Genomic DNA, 20,212 nt, shown 5'->3' with positions numbered 1-20,212 from the left:
TTATGGGAAATACTGCCATCTATTGAACTTTTAGAGCTTGATCCTCCAGTATTACATGGCACTAAACCAACTGCGGTCACAAGTGAATTTACGTTCTTGGCAATTTGCTATCATTTAAGTTCTGGAGAAAGTTATGTTAGATTAATCTAACATAATGATAGCAAGTTTCCAAAAACTGAAGCTCACTTGTGGCTGCAGTTGGTGCAATGTAGTATTGGAGGATCAAGCCCTAAAGGTCGATTTATTGTGATTATTTGGCATGTGTTATGCTTCTTTCTGTTACTAGATTATTCACCTTACAAGAGCGATCCTCAATATAACAATATAATTCCTTCCATTTAGGATATAGAAGGTTTGTTTTGTAAACTTTCATGTAAAGTATTGAATTTTACATGCATATGGTTTGTGCAGAATAGTAAATGTCTGTGACTTTTTATCTATCCAAGAATAAGTTATGCAACAACCATAACCCAGAATACAGTTTTTAAAATCCAGAATAGGAAATGGCAGAATAAGACACATGATCTTTAATAAAAGAACTAACACTAGGGAAGTTTATATCTTTAGATAGATGATTTTCTCTAGAAGGAGAAGTGCACATCATTTGTGTACTTTGAGTAGAATTTCAAGCCATAGATGGGCTGATTTGTTTTCTTTCACTATGAGTCTTTTTATTTTGTTTTGTTTTGTTTCGGTGGCTCCTTTTCCAACACCATATAGCCCAAAGGTTAGCATGAATTTGAATCAAATAGTAGCTACCCTTGCAGTTGGGCATGCATTATCCAGTCTCTATATTCCTTTTTCACATTCCTGATACTGACAAGCAACCTGTTTCCTTCAAGCCATTTATCTCACTTGTATCCTAAGCTACTGAGTTTGTAACTCTAGAGTAGAGACATTGTAAAGCAAATTATTAGCTCTAATTTACTACCTCTCAAACACTTACTCAAAGCCTATCTACTTCAAGATAAAGTGATAACTAATTACCATGCAATATAACTACCCTAGTCACTTTCTCAAGCACGGTAGATTAACCATGGAGGAAAAAACACTTTGAGAGAATATTTTTTGCAAAATTTGTAGTGGGGGATGTTTATACAAGAGTCAATTGTAAGAAGTATAACTGTTTCAGACAGGTGATGAGAGAAAGAAGTAGAAAGGGCAACTGTAAAAACCTCACATTAAGAGACACAATTCAACTACTGGTTCCATTTGATGACAGGATATAAGTTTTATAGAATTTGAACTGTGTATAGACTTGCGCATGTCATGGTATTTTGTGAATACATGTCCTTAAATCATTTCTTTTCTCCAAGCAGTTTACAATACTTCCCCACTAGGTACATAGCTGTTTATTTAATAAGTTGCAATTTATGGATAAATTAAAGAGCACTTCACTACAAGCTACTTTCGTTATGGTGACACCAAACTTTTGCAAAAGCAGCATTGTTTTGTTCAAAAGGAGTGCAAGATAAAGTATCTTTTAAGAAACCCAAAGTGTAAGCTTCTGAATGTGTAGTGCCTCCTTTTCAAAACTCTAAGAACACCTTGAAATGCAGCAGGATTTATATCTGTCAATCATTCTACCGGAATGTTACTGACTGAAGAAAGATAGAACTCATTAGACACAATGAGTTAACTCAGAGAGTATACACTTATTCTGTCTGTCAGGTAAAGTGATTATTTTCATTGTACACTGATGTTTCAACAATAACAATATTATTGATCAAAACAATAAAATTAGGAATAAATGTCTATTATATATCTATATTCATCTATATGAATAATATTCCTTATATCCATCACAATTAAAATGTTCTGTAAACCTCTAAAATCAGTCTTAACAAACCTGTAAATTTAATAATTATTTTAGGAAGAGATGAAGAAATAGAGAGAGTGGGAGATGCTATGTGTACTACAAACCAGCATTTACTGAACCCTATGATGTACAACCTGAGTTTTCTGTCTATTAAGGCTATAATATGAATGTACATCTTAAAAATAGTGGCGGTAGAATCTATTTGAAAAAAAGATAGGCAAGTTGGTATCCTAAATTAAAATAAAATTTATATTCTTCCGAGTCTGCATTATCACTTATTATCTTTTTTTAATCTTCAACTTCAATTGTACCAATCTATGAAGTAATAACATTTACCTCATGGTGATATATGTGTATATGCATATTGTTTGAACTAAGTGATAACATTGATACGAAGATTCATGCTAATCTGTAAAATGTTTTAAAATTTAATTATATTTTATGGCTCAATAAAATATGGACTTATCTGTGATCTATACTTTTTTCATAGAGCAAAGGCCACTTGAACGCACCAAGTAACATTATCTTATCTCTGGCATCAATATTTTAAAATGATTTTTTACTTAACTGTGACTATGATTTGCATGTATTTAATAATGATCTTTTAATAATGGTAGTTTGACAGAGTATTTAAATTCAACTAATTAACTCATTAAGAATCAATTATCCAATGCTGGGCACTCACTGGGCTGAACACCTAAGTTTACAAAAACAATTCGATGTCTTCCTATCATAGGATCTCATAAGTGGAAGGGGATCTATGTACCTGCAGAAATTAGTCTAACATGAACAAGCATGCAGCAGTGCTGTGCAAGAGGGAAAAAGGAGTGAGTATCTTCTAATTCTGCAACATGAATTTCAGAGAAGCTTGTAACAGGGATTTTCACAAAGGGCTGTGAATAAAGAAAAACTTTAGTTGAAGTAAGGATGTACAAAGTGTTATATTTTAGGAGGAGGCAGTATTCCATTGTGTCTAGGCCTGAGGTGTACTGCAAATGCTATTAAGAGACAAGAGATAAAGCTGAGAAAGGTGTTTCACGCTGACTTGAGAAGAGCCTTTATGACATATCAAAGCATCTAATTTATGACAGTTTTTAAACATCATTTGTAAGATGAACATAAGAGACAAGTCCTCTGTAGGATATTTCTGATTATTAGTGACTGCCGTATAAAATGTTATCTATAGTATCTTCCATTTTTAAAATACTCAAATATATTATAATTATATCCTTTACATTTGGAACATGTCATAAATACGATCTCCCTCCAAACCTACAGGATTCATATCTCTCCTCTCTCCCCAAATTGCGTACTGAATTATGCTTTCTGTTTTCAAGTCTTATATTTTACTCTGAGACCCCATCTTATCCTATTAGCTGCAACTTGCTTTTGGATAATGCGTGTGTGTGTGTGTGCACATGTGTGTGTGTGCATGTGTATGCTTGCATGCATGCGTCTTAATTGAGCATTCATTCATAACATGAAGAGGTTTTTTTTTTTTTTATTTCAGTCACAGAAAGTATATGTGGAATAAGGTTGCATGAGAAGAATGTCCACATTAAAATACATTTTCAACATCCCCATGAATACTTTAAGAATACACAGCTACGGCGGCAAAGGCAAGGTGCCAGTTTTTAGTAACACCACATCATTTTTAATACTTAACTTGATGCCAAGTGAAACTCCCACTCTGAACATGTTCCCAGTTATTTCCTAGGTTCAGAAGACAATAGCTGGAGTGTTTTTCATGAGTCTTACATGAAGAACGGTGGCCATATAGCACAAAAACAGAACAATTCTACTTAAGGAAACAGTAACATAACATTGTTCAAGTATTTCATCTTTACATAAAAAGATAATGATACATTCAAATCATGGAAAACAAGTACGTACTTTGAGGAAAGCGCGGTGGGTTGTCATTGACATCGGTTAAGGTGATGTTGACTGTTGTAGACCCCGAAAGCCCTCCAACTTGCCCAGCCATGTCTTTGGCTTGAATGACCACCGAGTAATGTTCTCTGGCTTCTCTGTCCATGTTATGTAAGGCCGTTCTAATAACTCCTGGAATAGATATGTTTTAATAAACAGTATGAGCTATATAATAAACAGGTATCGACAAACATACATACATATTTTAAGAAATGTCTTTTAAAATAGCATATTTTGGGGATAAAGCCACACATCTGAGAAAAACAATACCTTACCAATGCATGAATACTGTCTCTTTGAAAAATTTACTTATTATCCCATGCCTCAAACATCCTATTAAGTAAATTAAGATGCCTATCTCTCTGCATTCCTTAAATAGATGGTCCCTTGGCCCTGACATGGTGGCTCATGCCTGTAATCTCAGTACTTTGGGAGGCCGAGGTGGGCGCGTCACAAGGTCAGGGATTTGAGACCAGCCTGGCCTATATGGTGGAACCCGTCTCTGCTAAAAATACAAAAAAAATTATCCGGGTGTGGTGGCATATGCCTGTAATCCCAGCTACTCAGGAGTCTGAGGCAGGAGAATAGCTTGAACCCGGAAGACGAGGTTGCAGTGAGCAGAGATCATGCCACTGCACTCCAGCCTCGGCGACAGAGCGAGACTCCATCTCAAAAAAAAAAAAAAAAAAAAAAAAAAAAACAACAAAAAAAGTACATGGTCCCTCAAGGGCAGTCCTGACACCCTATTCCTAGTGCTAGTGTGCTGAACATTTTACAACTTGAGCTCCTCAGAAGTGTCAACTAAGATGGTCATATTGATTTAAGCAGAGGCTAATTTTCCTCTTTATAGAACAATTTACATAGCTTCCTGGCAGAGTTATCAATGTTTAATGATGGAAAACATTTGAGGAGTTTAGACACTTAAACAGAGATTGTAGGTAGGAGGCATCTTAACATGTATCAAAGACTAAGAAACTCACTATTTTTGTTAGAAAACAACTTTAAGGAGAACTAGATCTAAGTATTTAGGCAAAATAAAGAAACTGGTAAGGTTTATTGTATAAATCATATGTAAAAAACCACATTTTTTATCACAGTAGTGCAAAGAGGGACGTTTAACACACTTTTGCATGATGAACCCTTGGGTTGAATAAATAAATTAAAACTATTAAATACCATTTGTGATTATGCATACATAAACATCCACCTCAACATACATCAATTAAATAGCTCTGTTAATGGAGTCTTACATTTTAAAGCTAAAAACACATTTTCTGGAGGATAATGCTTACTCAGGGGATATTAACTATGCCATAACATAGAATATTGCCCTCATGTCCATGAGATAGATTATAAACATGTGTATAAATATATGTATATTTATGTGTACATATATATTTATATGTCCATCTATATATGCATATAATTATAAAATATAAACATATTTGATCCTTTAAATATAAGTCATTTTTTCATAAACATATTTTCATTAAAAATATTTTAATCATGTCATCTTTAATAAACACACCAATGACTTTCAATCAAACTCACACTTGATTAGTTACAGTACAATTCTTAAGAAGTTGTCGATTATAACTGTTACCTATAGGCTTTACCAAATACTTTTATGGACAATATTTTCATTTATGAGAAGAAAGGAGTTATATATTTATGATAAAATAGCCTTTTAAAAGCAGAAAGGAGTATTCAATGACTTGTTTTTTTCACTTATTTTGAACATAAAAAAGTAAATCACTATTTTCTTTTTTTATTGAATTGATTGGCTATGTAATAATGACTTTGAGAGGAGAGCCTCAGGTATCAGAAGAGAAGACCCCATAACTTTCACATATTGTGAACATATAATTGAGGGAATTCAGAAAAACTTTCCTGAAGCTAAATAGAAATGAAAATTATTCTTATCAAAAGAAATTATAATAATATGATAATAAATGATTCATCTAACTCATGCATATGAAAAAGCCTCAAGCACCCTTATTAAAAAAACAATGTTTTATCATGTGATAATTACATTAGTAGGAACTGAATTGATACAGAAATGAACAAGCAAATAATTTATGAAATTGTTTTATGAAAGAAATTTATGTTTTCTACTACTTGAAAAAAGTAAAGCTGTCTTTCCTAAGGAGAATTAATTATAAGTGACACTTGTTTTTGGTGGGGAGAAATATGAGATTATTATCAAAGATAAAGGTTTACAATAAAATTATTAGTGAGTTTTGCAAAATAGATATGTAAAGGTAAAACTAAGTATTATGAAGTGAATGACATGTATCTACAACCACTTCCAGGATGAAATGGGAAGAAACTTGCCAGCCAAATTTGCTCCTGAATAGAAAAGACCATATCCAAAAAGGACCCACACTTCTCTAAAAGGATTGTCTCGGGATTAATTTAAAATCACAACTCGCGGTTGGGCGCGGTGGCTCAGGCCTGTAATCCCAGCACTTTGGGAGGCTGAGGTAGGCAGATCACGAGGTCAGGAGATCGAGACCATCCTGGCTAATATGGTGAAAGCCTGTCTCTACTAAAAATACAAAAAATTAGCCGGGCGTGGTGGTGGGCACCTGTAGTCCCAGCTAGTCGGGAGGCTGAGGCAAGAGAATTGCTTGAACTTCTTGGGAGATGGAGGTTGCAGTGAGCCAAGATTGCACCACTACACTCCACCCTGAGTGACAGAGACTCCATCTCAAAACAAAACAAAAAACAAACAAACAAACAAACAAATCACAACTCTCTTGAGGATGGCCCAACTGCATGTGCTTAACTATGACCCCTGCTGGAGACATATAGATAATCAGAAAGTGTTATAGTCAAATTGCCATAACAACACGATTTCAGTAAAAGATGATCACTTTCTAACCAGGAGCCCAGATGCATTTTCTGGGATAACCTAAAGTACAACTGATACACAGTAACGTCTTATTTTTCCTTTTAAATAGACTCTATTTAGAGCAGTCTGAGGTCCTTTCACAGTAAAATTGAACAGAAAGTACAAAGAATTCCCATATACCCTTTACCTCCTCCATGAGCACAGCCTCCCCACTAACAGCTTTCCATACCAGAATGGTACATTTGCTACTATTGATGAACCTACATCGACACATCTTTACGATCCAAAGTCCAGATTTTACAATAGGGTTTACACTTGGTGTTTTATATTCTATGGGTTTTGACAGCTATGATGACATTAAACTACTTCGTAGTATCAAAATAGTTTTACTGCTCTAAAAATTGTTTCTTCTCTATCATTTATCCCTCCCCTACCCCAGCCCCTGGCAACCACTAATCTTTTTACTGCCTTCATAGTTTTGCCTATTCCAAATATCATGCAATTGGAATCATGCAGTTAGCCTTTCAGATTGGTTTCTTTTACTTAGTCATATGCATTTAAGGTTTCTTTATGTCTTTTCACAGCGTGGTAGCTCATTTCCTTTTAACTCTGACTAATATTCCATTATCTGGATGGATCATAATTTATTTTATTTACTCACTTACTGACGGCCATCTACTTGCTTCCGAGTTTCAGTGATTAGGAAGAAAACTGCATAAATATCTACATATGGGTTTTTGTATAAACCCAAATTTTCAACTCATTCGGGTAAACACAAATAAGTGTGGTTTCTGGATTGTATAATGAATTTACCTGAAATTGTGAACAATGTTGAAATAAGTTAGGGGAAAATGGCAAACATTTATATCTTACCAATATTGTGATAAAAAGAATTAATTAAATGCAAGAGTAATTCACAGCCTATGTTCCATTCTCAATGCTTAGCATAATAGCTGTCTTTTGTTAATAGAATAAAATATATATTATGAGTAAACATACACCTACACCCTCACCACACAGATATATACATTGATTACCCCCCACCCAAATTTTATGCACGAAGCTACATTTGAACACAGTGAAAACATCAAGCAGAATGATCGTTTTAATAAAAAATGGGTTAAATGTGAAGCTATACAGGCAAAATGATCATACATAATGGTATTCTCAGGAAATGTTCAGACTACCTTGCCCTAGCTTAACTTTTCCAATGCTCCCTTTCATTTAAAACAGTGTGGCAGTTTGGACGATCAATTATTTTGTCACTCTAATTTTTAGAATATTGCTATTGGTTTTCAAACTTCTGTTTAAAATTATCCTGAAGTTTCCTCAATGATCAAATTGCTTGTATTCAGTCCCCAGAAATTTTGATTTAGTAATCTGAAGTGGGACTGGCTTACACATATCTCCAATAGACTATTGTATTAATCTGCTCAGACTGCCAGAACAAAATACCATAAGCTCGGTGGTTTTAAAAACAGAGATTTATTTCTCACACTTTCAGAAGCTAGAAAGTCCAAGATCGAGGTACCGGATGATTTTATTCCTGGTGAGGTGTCTCTGCATGGCTTGCATATGGCCACTTTCTTACAGTGTCCTCACATGGGCTTTGTTCTTTGCAAGCACTGAGAAGAAGATTAATTTTTTTAAGCTACTATTTTCATCATGAAGGTCTCTTCCTCATGACCTAATCTAAGCCTACCTACATTCCAAAGGCCTCATCTGCAAATACCATCCTATCTGGGGTGAGGAATTTAACTTATGAACTCTAAGGGGGTCGGACACAAATATTCAGTTTTATTTATGTGCAAGTGGTTCAAGACCATATGCCGAATAGACAACAATTAAAAAGGCAAAGTCATGCCATTATATTTCCATGCATTTCTTCACACTTTTATCTTCATCATGTCATGCCAACAAATATATGTGTATGGGGATCACATAGGCACATAATATACAAAAGTGAAGTGCATTTTACTCAATTGTAAAAGCTAAGCCAATGGATAAAGATATAATAAATTATATATACATAGTCCAAGTAAGAAAATATGTTTTATTTGTTTGGTTGGCCATTTCTCTCATGAGTCCATGTATCCAGTAATTGCAAAATAATTTATTCTTGTCTTTGATAAAGTCTTACTAAGGGAACACTGTGTAGCCTTTTCATTTAGTACATTTTTAAAGCCAAAAATACAGAGCAGTGAAATTAATTTCCATAAATTACTGCATTGCTCATTTGTTTAAAAATAAAGAAAAAGCTCCTCTTTTCAATACATCCTAGGTAAATGGTTACGGCATATTCTGAATGTTTGTCGGAAAGACTTCACTGGCAATGTTTACTTCAAAAATTTTAACTTGAATTGTTGCCTCTTATTCTCTTGTGATGCTGGGTTGAATCAACAGGATGTGATTACCTGTGTATCATTTTGTTTTGTTTCTTATTACTTCGCTGGTAAACAATTGTAGGTGCCCGATTGCCTGCAAATTACCTCTGACTACAGTTTCCCAATCACCTTGATATGTAGGGGCTTGTAACTGGGAATTACTCTCTGCTGTACACAAGTTCATAACATTGAAAATGTGTCTGTGATTATAAACATTACTTGTTGAGCTTGAGTCACTAGCCTACCATATGTTTATGCCTCCTGACTAATAATATTCGTACAGCAGATCCTCCAAAATGTCTTCTTGCATTTTTACCCACTGAAAAGAATCCAAGATGAAAATGTTGTACACATTTTGTTTATTAGATAATACCACAGAAGACTGCAAAATAAAAATGCCTAACAGGCTAGAACAAATAAACAAGCCTGCACATTTAAATTCTTACAGAAACCGCCAAGGTAGACACACATATTTATGAGAGAAAATGGTAAGGTTCCTTCTATGTCTAAACTACACATGCGTACTTCTGCTTATTTTCTTTCTTTCCTTCTTTCTTTCTTTTTTGAGACAGAGCCTCATTCTGTCACCCAGGCTGGAGTGCAGTGGTGTGATCTCTGCTCACTGCAACCTCTGCCTCTTGGGTTCAAGTGATTCCCCTGCGTCCGCCTCCTGAGTAGCTGGGACTACAGGTGCATGCCATCATGCCCAGCTATTTTTTGTATTTTTAGTAGAATTGGGGTTTCACCATGTTGGCCAGGCTGGTCTTGAACTCCTGGCCTCAAATGATCCGCCCATCTTGGCCTCCCAAAGTGCTGGGATTACAGGCATGAGCCACCACACTTGGTCTACTTTTGGTTCTTTTTCTAATTTGTTCAGTTTTTCATTTATTCATTTAACATTTATTATTTTACAGAAAATAGGTAGGACTCCCAGTGTTTCTCTAATGGAACACGTGGACCACTTAACAACTAAATCATGTAAAGTGCTCATTACCATGCAAATCTACTCACATCTTCGACCTACTGAATTAGAATCCAAGGCAGTGGGTCCCAGGCATAAGTTTTGTGACAAGTTGCCCCAGAGATGCTCGTGAATGTACAAATTTGAAATATCTACCTATTTAACCACATATGGTACCTGGCCTTAAGGTACTCCTATTTCATTGGAGGATCTGTTTATTCAAATGAATATGAGTACTAAGAGATTTAAATATATCTAAAAGTTTTGTTGACCATTTTCTAAATAAAGGCACTAAACATGTTGGCAGTAACAAGTCTTCTCTTCAACTGCCTGATTGTGGTGATTTAGGTACTTGTAAAATTCTTTATGTTATCTACACAATTTATATTTAAGTATTTTAATATTTAGTATATTACATGCTATCTATATTTCACATTCTGAATTTTCTCAAATGACTTTATGAAGATAATGCATCTTCCATAAATTTTTGTCTGTATAGAAAGCAAAAATAATTAGACATTTAACTGATGCATATCCATCAGCAACGTAATACAGATATCTGTTTTCTTCATTCATCATTGCCAATTCAATGTGTGCTGAATGTGTTTCCACTCTGTATAAAATGTGGGGTATAAAGACATATAAGATACAGCTTATGAAGTTGAAATGCTATGATTAGAATGTTCAATGATATGGAAACAGATATGCAAATCTCTAAAGTAATACAGAAAATATTTTACTAAACACAAAACAGACTTCAGAGGTCATAGTTATCACAATGGAAGCGTATGAAGGAAGAGTACCCATTGGGGAGGGCCATGTTTGTAGGCTGTGGATTGTATGGAGAAAGCAGGGTATTCATGGAAAGGACACTTGACATGAACCAAGGCTTGGGGTCTGGAATATGCACGGCAATATTGGACAGTGCACAAATTTAGCTTCAGTGGAAAGCATTAGTGAGATAATGGCAGAGATTAGGTACTCAGTGATTAAAATACACCTTTACATTTAAAGGTTATTTAATTTTAATATTTACAAACATTCAATATTTTGTTTCACAAGTGGCTGAAAGTTTGAACAGTTCTACCATTGCCCTTGTGGAAAGTCAAGATTGACCAAACTTCCCTATTTATCAGTCACTGTCATGGCTGTGGTTTAACCAGGGCATAGTTGTCTCTATCTCTGCTGGTAAATTTAGCACATTTGTGACTCCAAGCTTCCAGTGGGTGATAGATTAAAACCTCAGATTTTATTTTATTTATAAAGAAAAATATATATGAAATTATATGAGACACTGGCATCTTAAAATTTCTTCCAAAACACAAGCTACTTAGCTGCAAGCTATGACTCCTGGAATTCACAATCATAAATTCACAGAGGTAGACATTTTTATGCTTTAGTAGGAAGATTCAATACTTCTGTAATTTTTTTTTCTCTTCCTACCATTAAAATTGATGGTGAAGTATTTCATTTCTGCTGAGGAGAAAAGGAAGGAGAATTCATATGTTTTGTGTAGAGACTGTGAATTAAGAATCCCTTAAGGGAATTCATTTAGGGTATATACCTCATGTATGTATTGCCACACATTCTATTAGAATGTGAAAAGAAAAGCTCAAAATGTCAATAACTCCTCTCAGATCAGAATATTACAAATTTGGAAAATCTGAAATCATACCCGGGATTTCTGGACACTAAAATCTTAATGCCACAGTGGCATTAGCTCAAGGAATTTAGCCTTTGTAACTTGCAGAGTTTATAGGACAGAATTGGTGTATTTAGAGAGGGAGAGATAGAGAGAAAAGAGGAATAAGGAGGAGACGGAGAGGGAGAATGAAAGAAAGAGAGAGGGGATATCATCATAAAAGTGGTCACTACCTCTAAGAATTTGAAAACATAAATTAGGCAGATGCAGTTATTTTAATACATCACTAAAGATGTTTCAAACTTAGAGTGTTTTATTTTTATGTTTTTCATTTTTCCTTGCATTTTGTTTATTTTATTTCTGTTATTATTGTTCAATGTGATCTGTGTTTTCAAAAGCTCCATTTTTCTTGCTGATATATTGAATAATCATACTGATAAAATCATAGGGCTGCCCAGGGATTCTGCAAAGGGCTACTCTTCTCCAGACTGCCAAACCTTCAGCACAACTACTCCAGAATGGAATTTACTAATACATTAAGAGGATTTACTAATGGCATAACAGATGCTCCTTGACTTATGATGGGATTGCATCGTAATAAACCCATTACAGAGTTGAAAAAGTATCATGGGTAAGAAATCATCTAAATATGGCAAAAAAATAAATTAAACTGTAGACTTTCACAATAGGTTTACCTGTGAGTAAATATCATTAGATAGCACAGAAAAATATCACTTTTCTGCTTAAAGAGGTATAATTTTCCACTCCCTGTTGATACGAAACTCATTGCACATAGTCAGCAGCCCTGTGGTTTAGCCCAAACAAAAACCTAGGTTTTTTTTTTTTTTTTTTTTGGATGTAGAAATTGAACTTTCTAGATCATAAGGTAGTTCTATTTCTTGATATTATGTTGAATTCCTATGCTGTTTCATTTCCACCAACAGTATGGCTCTCCAACCTCATCAAAACCTGTCTTTTGTTTTTTTGATAATAGCCATCCTAGCTGGTATGAGGTAATATCTCCTTGTGGTTTGGATTTATATTCTTCTGATGATTAGCGTTGTTGATTATCTTTTTATATACCTTTTGTCCATATCCAATAGAATTATAATCGGGATCTCATAGAGATACCTACACTCATATGTTCACTGCTGCATGAACCTTGAAGACATTACGTAATGTAAAATAAGCCACTCACAGAACAAATACTGCATGATCTTACTTATATGAGGAATCTGAAAATGGCAAATACATGGTGGTTTTCCAGGGGCTGAGTGAGAGAGAAATGACTTGTTGCTGTTCAATGTGTATAAAGATTTAGATATGCAAGATGAATAAGTTCTAAAGGCTGTACAACATTATGCCTACAGTTAATGATACTGTATCAGGCACTTAAAAATTAGTTTAAAGGGTCGTTCTCATAGGTGCTATTACCAGAATTAAAAAAAAATAAATAAAAAACAGTAAATAGTGTAGCTAGTAACTATATATTGAATGGGACATTATTTTTTGTGTTCTCAATCACCTCATTCCCCTCTCCAGAGTTGATGGAGCATATAGAATTCTGTTGGCATGTGTGCATTCATGAAATCATTTACACGTTTGTCTTAATAATTGTTTTTGGATGAAAAAATAAGAAAGAAACAGCCACTGGATCCTGCTTCAAATATGTCTCTACTGTTGGCTGATAGACCCTCAAATAGATTTTGAAAGGATGTCTGTACCTTGGCAATGTGATTTCAGAAGCAGCCTCTCTTGGCCAGATTAGATTCTAACAGCATTGGAATCAAAGATCCCCATTGTAGGGAATTTCCTTCAAGAGATGGCAGAAGGATGATAAGTAAACCTGGGTTACTGAAAGTTCTGTTGCCAACTGTTCAGGATACAGTCTTTTGCATAACAGAAAAAAGAGTGAGATTTGGAAAAATAAGGTTCATCTTGTTTCAAGTGGCCATTAGCCCTTAGGATCTTCTCTTTGTAGAGAATCAAATATCAATGCTACTATCGCTACCATTTAGAGAAAATCATCATGGCTTGAGGGATTAACGAAGCCTCCTATAAATTCTTTGGCTGTAGTTCCATCAGTCATCTGGGTCTATTTGCCTTCTTCTTAAATTTGTGCTGGCCTGTGACTGCTTTTATCAAGGCAGTACAATCAAAGTGACCTTAGCAGTTTTTGCTCTGTTCTTGAGGGGTTTAGAAGCCGCTGCCTTGATCTCTTTAGCTTGTGAGCTTTCTTGTAAGTGGTCTAGCTAGATTGTTAATGACACCATGTAGAGAGGCTCTGCGATCACAGGGAGAAAGTGAGGCATCCAGTTGGGCACTGTCTCCCAGCTGTTCTTACTAACGCACTAGGCATCTCACTGCACCCATCCTTGAACCTCCCTGGACCCATACTTGAACTTCCATGCAAGTTGATATGTCAGATGGATACTTTACCCAGTATTCCAAACCATCATATGGATTAAGAAATTGCCTAGACAATCCCTGCTAAATGTCCTGACTTCCAAAATTCTTGTTTTGAAAGTTCTTGGTAGTAGTTTGCTACACAGAGCGATGACATTGACATTTGGAACACACACACACACACACACACACACACACACACACACACACACACTGATTTATCCCATAGGAAAACCAGTGATGTTTGGCTTTCTAGATCAATTTCTAAGATCATTAAATCACACTATATATTGTGTACCTAATATGTCCTCTTGTCTTCCTCTCTTTCTGCCTCTCTTCTCTCACTGTCTCTCTCCAGAAATGGAGTGCATGACATATAGAGAAACAAACATCACCACAAATGTAATATTTCAGCTATGGTCCGTTGTAAGCATATTTCATGAGTTCAGGTAAACGTTGTATTTAGAGGATAAGCAAATGAAGGAAAATGAACCTGACCTCCAAATACTTGCTGTTTAGTCAACACATAGAACATGACTTCCTGTAATTAATGAACAGTTACAAAGATTTTTACCATCAGGAAACTTACACTCTATGGGGAGTATTAAGATTATCTGTGATATTTATGGGATATTATAAATCAAGAAAATTAGAAGGATAATTAAAAATATTTAAATATCATATACAAGTTATATTTCATATCTAGATCTAGTTAAGTATGATTTCCCAAAATAGCTTGTTTATATGGCTTATAAAAAATTTGTGTGCTCAAAATGCAAACTCAAATGAGAAATATTATCATATAGACATACGATGCTTATTTATTCATTGGCAAATTTTTCTCTTATTCTGCTTTTTTCTTTCTTTTTGGTTTTTGCTTTGATGGTTTAAATGAATTCAAAAGATGAAATGCTTTATATAGAATTTTTTTAGTCACAGTTACTATTAGAGAAAGTGTGTTGAATATGAATATCACAAAAACATTTGGAATATGTGTTGTTGAGACAGCTATATTTAGAGTCATATAATTTCAAATATATTAAAACACTACTATATAAGTATATACATATACCAATGATAATCTAGTTCCATTAGTAATGATATAATTGACAACATAGGTCCATAAGTAACTGAACATTGATAATTTCTCCTGCATTACCAGTTCAGTTATTGTGACATCTGGTTTTCTAATTTATAAAAAATGATTTATTTATCTTTTATAACACGATTTAATTTATAATGCATTATGTCATACTCTATTATTATTACTATTTTTGAGATGGAGCTTCACTCTTGTTCCCCCGGCTTAAGTGCAGTGGTGCCATCTTGGCTCACTGCAAACTCTGCCTCCTGGGTGCAAGTGATTCTCCTGTCTCAGCCTCCTGAGTATTTGGGATTACAGGCATGCACCACCATGCCCAGTTAATTTTGTATTTGTAGTAGAGACTGGGCTTCGCCATGTTGGCCAGGCTAGTATTGAACACCTGACCTCAGGTTATACACCCGCCTCAGCCTCCCAAAGTGCTGGGATTACAGGTGTGAGCCACCACCCTGGCTGTCATACTCTAATAATCTAAAAAGACATGGCCATTTCCAGCAAGTTGGCTATCATGTTATACATGCTACATATATATGAATATGAAAGCACGGCTACATATTGTATACATGTTATTTATGTCACATGTAACAAATACGCAGCACTGAAGCAAACACTTATATCTGATTCCTAAAATTATTTTTAAAATTTCAGAGATATGTATGTACTTTCTTTCCTCTAGCATATAGTTTTATGTAGGATGCAGACTTGGGCCAAAATAGCCAGAACTTCCTATACCCCACTTCATTCTGTCACAGGATGAGTGCTGTCCTGGAAATGGTGCCACTTCAGGCAAGGTTGAGACAGCTCTGAAGGAGCTGACAGCTGGAAGTGTGCTGTTGAATGCACTCCCCATCCTGGAGAGCAAGTTATCCCTTAAAAGAATCTCAGGACCATGCATCTCTATGTCTATCAGACAGCAAACCTGCTTTGTTCCCCTTAATCTCTAGTACAAGCCCTTCCAGTGTTGATTAAGGTTGCAGCTACACTGAAAATACTCATATGCTCTTATCTTCTGTGGTTCTCAAATTGCCAAATCCAACAGGTAATTGCTGTCCTCATACCATCCCCAGTAATACCGGCCCCAGGCAATTATGCCTATCCTTCTGAGAGATTATTTCTTTGTCTTTCTCAATTTTACTGTCTTGTTTTGTATTGCCATTACATTAATTTACTTATTTTCATGCAAATTTAATTCTTGTTTTTGACAAATTATTTGTTTTTTTCCCAGTAGAACAAAAGCTCCACAAGGCCAAGGATCTTTGTTTACTGTGTTTTCATTGCTGTGCCCTCATTGCCTAAAACAATCTGCAAATCAAATTGTCCTCAAATACCACAAACTGGGTGATTCCAAAAAAAAAAAAAAAAATATTGCGGCACTCTTCTGGAATCTAGAAGTCTGAAATCAAGGTGTTGGCAGGGTTGGTTCCTTCTTGGGGCAGTGTGGGATCGTTCCATCCCAAGACTCTCTCCTTAGCTTGTTGCTGGCTGTTTTCCTACTTACATGGACTTTTCCCCATATGTTCAAATCATCTTTCCTTGTTTGTATCTCTATGTCCAAATTTCCCTTTTTCATAAGGCACCAGTCATAATGGATTATGGTTCACTGAGACAGCCAGATGGGAGGGGTTCCCTGGCGAAACTACAACTGGCCTGCGTGCTGGGGTAGAGCCACAGGATTTCACCCCATTAGCAGGAGGGAGGAGGAGCCTGGCCCCTCCTTTTCCTGTGTGGAATTTGGGATTCAAACAATGAGGCAAGAAGCACTCTAGCAGGGACTCTGGCCTTGAAGAGAGTCCCTTTTCCCCCCTTTTCTTCCTTTTCACCCAATAAAGCCTTGCTTTACTCACCCTAAAACCATCTGCGAGCGTAAACTTTCAAGGCTGTGGGACAAGGACCTCTGTCTTTAGCTGAACTAAGGAAAAGCCCTGCAACACCACGGCATGTCACTTTAACTTGACAATTTCTGTAAAAACCAGAACTCCAAAGAAGGTCACATTCTGTGTTACGGGGGGTCGGGGCTTCCATATATGACTTTTTTCATAGGGAAGAGGACATCACTCAAGTGACAACACTAAGCAAAATAACAAATAGCACCAAGAAAAAAATAAAAACATATTGACTGTGTAAGTTTGTTCTTTGAGCCCATATTAAAGATACCAGTAAAGCAAAATCACAAGTGTTGACTTGATCAAAAAGGGTCTGAGGTCACTCAAGAAGAGCACACAAGATGTGAAAAACAGATGTGTGAAAGAACACAACACCAGAGAAAACGTGGAGATGGAGAGAGACTTTTGTGTGCGTTGCCTAAGGATAGAGGTTAAGCAAGTGTGAGATCATGAAGAGTGGCCTTGGATTCTTTTATCCTGAGAGCTATAAGCAGTTATTCATTCCTTCAGTTGGTAGCTATAGAGTGCTCTCTTGAATCCAGGCACTGCTCTAGGTGGAGAAAATTGCTGCCCTCATAACGCTGACATTCTAGGAAGGGCAGATTAGTGAGAAAAAAAAAAAAAGAGCAAGATAATTAAATCATACATAATGATATATATAGCAGATTAGTTGTTGTTAATTGCTGAGGAAAATTAAACACTTAGTTTGGGCTTATGGTTTTAACTAGGACTATAATAGTGATTGCTGGAATTAGCTAGTTCTAGGTCACAAGTGCTGATTATGATGCTTTCAAAAATTTTGGGAGCTGGCTCATAAATATAATAATTGTTAAACATTAAATTATATAAACTTAAAATTCCCTTTCACTTTAAAAAGTAATAAATACTGAAAACTCACTACTTTCAAATTGTGTTACTATATTTTACCATTATCTATAATTTTGACATTATTTATGTCAACTTTATCTGTGTGGTGTAAATACTATAAAATAATGTGTTCATCTTTTCCTGAGTCACCTTGGTAACTTGAAAATCAGTAGCAGTGGATGTATTGATCTGGTGATTGTCTAGACTTGAGAAAGTAAAGGAGAAAACAACTAAAGCAGATTAAACCCCAAAGTAACCATTACATTGCAAAGAACACAAAACATTGAAGTAATAGTATCCTACATAATAAAAATGATTTTTAACTTAGCAAAATGCAGCTCATATTGATGAACAAGTGATATTGAGACAAACATCATTTATCTACACATTTAGGTAAGCAAAAAGATTAGCCAGTACCTAAGCCAGAACTAAACTTATTTGTCAATGAACTGAGCAACTTCTTTGCTGAATCAGATAGTAATCAAGCATTTATTTGCAGTAGAATATTGTCAGTATTCAACAGATTGCAACAACTGATTGGTTATGTATGCAAGAGTTCAGCAAAAATCAATGCAAATATTCTGTAAAAATCAATTGACTGTTTGGAATTTCCAATCAAGAATAATACATATTCTATAATTGCTTGTGAATTGTGTGCTACATATCTTTTATATCTGTAAAATTTATATAAACATACACTTATATACATGCATACATATTTCTGGTTGTTAAATATTTACTGGCATGCCACTGACTGCTAGCAATAAACAGGCTGACTTAAGAGAAGTGGTAGAGGGATCTAGGCAAAAAAGAATCTTATGCACAAATGCCCTAATGTGGGTGCTTTCTAGGCTATTTCAGGTACATTAATGGGACCAGAACATCTAAGGTAAAAGTAACAGGAAGAACCGGTGATAATATCAGAATGATGATGATGGGCCAGGTATTCAAGGGCAGGCACATTACTATCATGCTGTTAGCTTTGGTTGTAAGTGAGATGGGAAGCCATTGGCAAGTTTTGAGCAAAGGAGTGATGATGTGGTTCAGCGGTGTTCCCACCCAAATCTCATTTTGAACTGTAGTTCCCATAATTCCCATGTGTTGTAGGAGGGACCTGGTGGGGGATACTTGAATCGTGGTGGTGGTTTCTCCCATACTGTTCTCATGCAGTGACTAAGTCTCATGAGATCTCATAGTTTTATAAGGGGTTTCCTCTTTTGCTTGATTCTCATTCTTTCTTGTCTATTGCCAGGTAAGACATGCCTTTTGCCTGCCACCATGATTGTGGGGGCTCCTCAGCCATGTGAAACTGTGATTCCATTAAGTCTCTTTTTCTTTATAAATTACACAGTCTTGGGTATGTCTTTATCAGCCGTGTGACAACAGACTAATACAAGTGACATGATTTCATATACTTTAACATACTTGTTTTGAAAGTTGTTTTGGGAATAAATTGTGTAGAACAATGATAGAATTAAGGATATAGGTTAAGAGATAAGTGCAATAAAGTGAGTTAAAATAGAAGTGAGGAGATGTGGTCAATTCCTGGATATATGTTGATGGTAGGGTTTCCTGATGTCATAGTTGTGTGGTGTGAAAGGAAAACAGGAATGAAGGATGATCCAAAGTGTTTGACCTGAAATACAGAAAACTGTGAGAAGAACTCTTTGTGGCGAGGTGGCTGGAAATCAGGAGTTCAATTTTGGATCTACTCTGAGATTATATCTCAGAGACTCAAGCAGACATATTCAGTTGGCATAGCATATACTGGTTTTTAGAAGAGCAAGCTAAAATAGTAATATAAATATGGCCAGCACAAAGATACTACTTAAAGCCTTTAACCTTATGGAATTAGCATAGAAATGAGTATGTATAGAAAGAGGCTCAGATACTGGATACTGACACGTCAGATTGACAGAAAACGTAAAAGCAACAGATGACCACTGACCACTCAGAAAGGAAAAAAACTAAGAGGGTGTGGCATTCTAGAAACCCACCAGTATTTCAAGGGATAGAAATTGTTCCCTTGCGACAAATGCTGTTGCTAAGTAAAGTATGATATGACCTGAGCAGTCTGAGGAATGGAGTCAGAGACGTCATAATGAGAACTGTGGCAGTCTGCCCGAAATTTAGTAGTGGATATGAAATGAAGAAAATGTTATGTTAAGTGAATTTTTAAGGATAAGAAGACTGGTTGGACGTAGAGTGTGAGGAAAAGGGAGTGATTCTAATGACACTCAGGTATTTGGCTTAAGGATCAGGGTCAGTGGGGAGAGCTCTACAAGGTGAGAAGTATCAGGTGAAGATCAGTGAAGAGAGTGTTAATTTGGGGTATATTGATTTTCATGTGCTTAAGAGAGATATC

The 20,212-nt window shown here is 35.6% G+C and overlaps 1 protein-coding gene across 11 annotated transcripts in view; it reads right to left on the bottom strand.

The window, feature by feature from the left end:
* LOC105467940 (cadherin 18) overlaps positions 1-20,212 on the bottom strand; it is a 1,130,742-nt gene that overhangs the window by 136,522 nt on the left and 974,008 nt on the right. For all 11 annotated transcript variants that reach the window (XM_071099077.1, XM_071099078.1, XM_071099079.1 and 8 more), the window contains one exon: positions 3,713-3,880. In XM_071099077.1, coding sequence (XP_070955178.1) covers positions 3,713-3,880 — 168 coding nt within the window. The remainder of the gene's footprint in view (positions 1-3,712; positions 3,881-20,212) is intronic.

The sequence above is a fragment of the Macaca nemestrina genome, chromosome 6, assembly GCF_043159975.1.
Source record: "Macaca nemestrina isolate mMacNem1 chromosome 6, mMacNem.hap1, whole genome shotgun sequence".
Classification (NCBI taxonomy): domain Eukaryota; kingdom Metazoa; phylum Chordata; class Mammalia; order Primates; family Cercopithecidae; genus Macaca; species Macaca nemestrina.
This window is presented reverse-complemented; position numbering and strand designations above follow the sequence as displayed.